The sequence below is a fragment of the Piliocolobus tephrosceles genome, unplaced genomic scaffold, assembly GCF_002776525.5.
Source record: "Piliocolobus tephrosceles isolate RC106 unplaced genomic scaffold, ASM277652v3 unscaffolded_7973, whole genome shotgun sequence".
In the NCBI taxonomy this organism is placed as follows: Eukaryota; Metazoa; Chordata; class Mammalia; order Primates; family Cercopithecidae; genus Piliocolobus; species Piliocolobus tephrosceles.
Window position 1 is genome coordinate 1 of NW_022335355.1, and position 4808 is coordinate 4808.

The 4808-nt window shown below is 52.4% G+C and overlaps 1 protein-coding gene across 1 annotated transcript; it reads right to left on the reverse strand.

Moving 5' to 3' along the window:
• Positions 1–451: 451 nt before the first annotated feature.
• LOC111529716 (golgin subfamily A member 6C-like) lies at positions 452–4099 on the reverse strand (the record flags this gene model as incomplete). Its single annotated transcript, XM_026449975.1, is given in 11 exon segments — positions 452–532; positions 809–1151; positions 1194–1242; positions 1245–1358; positions 1742–1829; positions 2024–2131; positions 2239–2325; positions 3360–3466; positions 3563–3644; positions 3745–3795; positions 4061–4099. Coding segments are annotated over 11 exon segments (1149 nt in total), but the record flags the coding sequence as incomplete, so codon positions are not given.
• Positions 4100–4808: the final 709 nt, after the last annotated feature.

Below are 4808 nucleotides of genomic sequence, written 5' to 3' on the forward strand. Positions count from 1 at the left end.
AGTAGCTGGGATTACAGGCATGTGCCACCATGCTGGGCTAATTTTTTCTTGTTGTTATTATTTTAGTAGAGATGAGGTTTTGCCATGTTGGCCGGGCTGGTCTCAAACTCCTGACCTCAAGAGATTCTCCTGCCTCAGCATCCCAAAGTGCTGGGACTACAGGCAGGAGCCACTGTGCCCGGCATAAGGACCCTCTTATACCACTGTCTCCACCCCTATGATTGGGGGAATCCATGCCTCTAGCTGGGAAGATGATGTCCAGACCTGGGAGGAGCCCAGGGCTACCCACCTCTAAAAGTCAGAGGGCAGGAAGCAAGAAACAGTCATGGAGCTGTCCTGGAGGGTGCTGGGGTCACCTGCCCCCCAGCTGGAGCTGCTTTTGGCCTGGCACCTCCCCTCCCCAGAGGCTGGTGCCTGCCTCCCAGCCCTTCTTGGATGGGGCAGAGGTTACCATCTCATTCACCTCGCTCAGTTTCTCCTGCAGCTCCTTTACTTGCTGCTCCAACAGCAGTGCGCTCTTGTTCTTGTTGTTCTGGACAGAGAGAAGCAATCAGTGGCCAGCCACTGCAGCTGGAGACCCTAGAACTTGGTGTCTGCCTCCCATATCACCAGGAAGGGTGGAGGTAGGTTAGAAAAGTCCTTCCCTCTCCCCTACAGCCATCAGAGCAGGGTCTGATGAGCTCTGGCTCACAGATGCCTTTAGAAGTACCATGTCACATGAGGGCTACACTGCCTCATTTTACAGGTGGGGAAACAAAGGCCTGGAGGGCTAGAGATGAGGGCAGACTGCCCAGGTGGGGCAACCCACCAGATCCTCCAAGTCACACTGTGGCTCAGCCAGTTGCTTGTCGAACTTGTGGTTCTGGGAGAGCGGGAGCCTCTCCTCCTGCTTTTGCAGCCTCTCCTCCTTCTCCCACAGTCTCTCCTCCTCCTTTTGTAGCCTCTCCTCCTGCTTTTGCAGCCTCTCCTCCTCCTTTCGCAGCCTCTCCTCCTGCTTTTGTAGCCTGTCCTCCTGCTTTCGCAGCCTCTCACCCTGCTCCCCCAGCCTCTTCTGCTTCTCCCGAAGCCTCTCCTTTTGCTCACATAGTCTCTCCTCCTCCTGCAACCTCCTCTCTTCCTTCTCTTGGAGCCTCTCCTCCTGCTTTTGGAGCCTCTCCTGATGCTCTTGGAGCCTCTCCTCCTGCTCCCGGAGCCTTTCCTTTTGTTCCTTGCTCAGGAGACTCAAGGCCTGATTGTTTTCATCTGGAATTGGAGCTTTCCCTCCAGACTTTCCACCTCCGTCCTCAGGTGTTTGGCCTCATCTTGTAGCTGTTCCACCTCAGATGTCCCTGCTGGGTCCACCGGGGATGGGGGCTCAGCTGAGAAATGAAGCAGGTAATAAGGCCCTCTGGATTCCCCACCCACCCCCCACTCAAAGAAAAAGCCCTCTTTTTGATGCAGCTCCTCTCAGGCTTCCCAAGCTTGGCCTCACTGCTAATGATTCCTTGCACCCAATGGTAGCCAATTTCCAAACCATGTCAGATAGAGAGCACTGTGGGTGGCTGACAATGGGCACTCCTCCCTCTTGGCGGACGGGGAACCTGAGGCTCATGGAGATGACAAGACTTGCCAGCTGCTGGCACAGACCTCTTTACCTCTGCCTCAAATCCCTTCCATCCACCCACCTCCCTGGGGCATTCTAAGCCACCCCACAGCCCTCTGATGTCAGTCCTGCTCCCAGGTCACACCAGCCCCATCTTACCCATCTGGTGTTTGATTTCGGACAAGCTCCTCTCCAGCTCCTGTATCCGATGTATGTGATGCTTCTTCTCCTCCCTCAATGCGTGAGCCTGCCCAAAGCACAGGGGGAAAGGGCCCTGGAGAGAGGGGCTGGTGGCTGGACAGGCTACCATCTCCCTCTCTGCCCTCACCTCCACAAAGCCCAGACCCATGACCACCTCTGGCTGTACTAGTCCCATTTTACAGATGCTCAGAAAGATCCAGTGACCCATCTAAGGTGGGGGGCTAAAGGGTCAGGTCTCACCTCCATCGACATTTTCCGCATCCTCTCCTGCCACCAGGCCCTCTCTCCTTTTATATGTTGAGCATATTCATCTCTCTCTAGCTGGACTTGTTTTAGTGACTCTGTCACCTGCAAGCATGGGCACAGAAGTTAAGAAGGGCTGTCACTGGTCCTCACCTGCTCCTGGTCAGCTGGGATCATCTTCCCTCCACATCCCTCCCTCTGCAAAGCCTCACTTGTGTCACGTGTGTGTTCAGCAGCGCCCGCTCCTTTCTGGTCTGCTGTAACTGCCGCTGGAGGACTGCTTCACTGCGGCTCAAGGACTGGATGTGAAGAGTGAGAAGTTTTGATCTGTGGAGCCCGGGCAGTGCCCCTTAAAGGACTAGGGCTAGGCTCAATATACAACTTGGTCAGTAAAGATCAAGGCATTTCCAAGCCCGTGGCCTGGTTTTTAAAAGAACTCAGTAAAGTTGGAAGGGACAGGGAAAGAGATCGAACTTACAGCTGGCTAACGGAGGCCCAGAGAGATCAGATAACATTGCTATTGTTATTACTGTGATTAATACCACAGTTTGAACCTTTATGGAGTGCTTCACCAGGTTCCATACCAGCAATCCCATGTAATCCTCACAACCACCATGTGAGACAGTTACTAGGATAACCTCTATTGTGTAGATGAAAAACATGGAATGTTCGAGGTTAAGTGCTTGCCTAAGATCACTGAGACAGAACTGGGATTTGAACACCCAGGACTATCCAATTCTCTAAGCCCATTTTCCTTGCTGGGGGTGGGGGCACAGAAAGGAATGGGAAATTAATCTTTTGTTCAATTTTTGAAAGGATGATACATTCGCATAGTCCAAAACTCAGAAGGTACACCATGGAAGTGTCTCCCAGCCACCCTGTTACTCTCTCCTGGGTTTTTTGCAAACCCTTGCAGACATGTTTCATGTATATTATCATAGTATGTACACACACAGACACACACACACACACACACACCGCTTTCCTCTCTCTACAGAAATGGTAACGTACTAAAGGTACTCTTCTGTACCTTCACAGTACAAGTACCCAATACCTCACCTAGGATTTGGCCAAGGCCACAGCCAGGTAAGGGCAGGGCAGGCACTTGGCCTTCAAGCTGTGTGTGCAGTGCTCACTCCCCACAGTGCCGCTCAACTCACCCAGGCAGCTGACTCAGCCCCAGGCTGTCTCTAACAACCACACACAATAGCAGCTAGAAATGAGCATGCTGCCTTCTGGGCAGGACACTGCATCCTGCAGAAGGGACCTTTACACTCTCTCCTCCATCTGGGAAGCCAGGCTGCCAGGGGATGGGGCAGTTGGTTGGACTCACCCTGTCCTCTTCCTGCTGCTGTGTAGACGCAGCAGAGAGAGCCCGCTCCAATTCTTGAAAGCGCTGTAAGGAGTATTGCAGGCGGCCAGCAAGATCCTTGGACTCTTCTGTAATGACAGAGGTTGAGATGGGACCCAAAGGACTCCCCCTAAAGACCTGTCAAAGTGCCAGGTTGAAGGATGATGGGGTGCCCTGATTCCCACCTTCAAAGTGTCTGGCGGCACGTTTAGTATGGTAAAGGGTGGTCTTCAAGTCTGCCTTTTCCAGCGTGAGGATGTTGATTGTCTGAAATTGAATGTTTGGGAGAAAAGCCAAGCAAGTGCTGAAAGAGAAGGAAAGAAACATTCTCCGGAGGACAGGAGAAAACTCCCCACCCTCCACTCACCTCTAACTGCTCTGTTTGTGCTTTGTGTATTTCATTGTTTGCTTTCTTTTCCTATAGGAAGAGGAAGACAGAGCTCTTACCACGGGGAGGCAGAGATGGCACAGCAAGAGACATGTCCCCAGAATGCCACCGATGCCCCAGGACAGGCCCACCCATGGGACCAGGTTATCAGGGACCCTGTGGGGATGTGGTGGAATCTGAGGGATGTGCCTTCTTCCCCAGGCTGGGAGTGGGCGAGATGAGACTGGTGCCTCTACATCTGAGTGCCCCTCAAACCCAGCAGTCATGTTGTGAGCAAACAAAGAAATCACATTACTTCTTCCAGCTGATGCTCCACTTGTTCCTTCTGTTGTTTCTGTGGGGACAGCCAAATTCAGGTGACTGAGGGGGCCCCCTCAACTCTATTCCCCAGACCAGGAAGTGGTAGGCAGGGGCCAGGAAGGGATTTTAAAGACAACATTCTCAGACCCAATGGCAGCATGAACTGATCAACTGTCCTCAAGTTCCCAAGGACAGAGGATTTGGGTCTTTGTTGGTTTTTGCCCACAGCCACAGAACTCAAAGTCTGAATCTGGATTCTCTTGAAAGGACAGTAACATAAACCTCTAGAGACGGAGTCTGAGAAAGGACTACCCTTCTGCCAGCTTGTGATTGAGAAAGGTGCGTTCATTCAACAAACATTTACTGAGCACATACAAGCCAGGTACAGTTCTTCACAGCAGACATAGAATGGAAAAGGACAGACAGGAGCCCTTGGCCCTCAGGTTTACATTCTAGGAGCCTTTAAATCTCAGACTCTCAGAGCTAACCGAGACCTTTGATACTCTACCTCCTTCGGAAACACCAGCGCAAGGAGGACAGGTGGCTTGTCCAGACTCAGAGCAAATTAGGGACTGAGTCATGGCAGCAATACAGGGTCCCTGAGAAACCGTCAGGCTAGTGCTTCCCTGAGAGGTGACAACCCCAGGGCATGTGTGGCAAGGACTGGAGCAGGGGAGTCTGGAGAAGAGAGAGTCAGCAAAGAGGGCAGTGACAGAAGAGCCATGCTGCATGCTCCTTGCTCT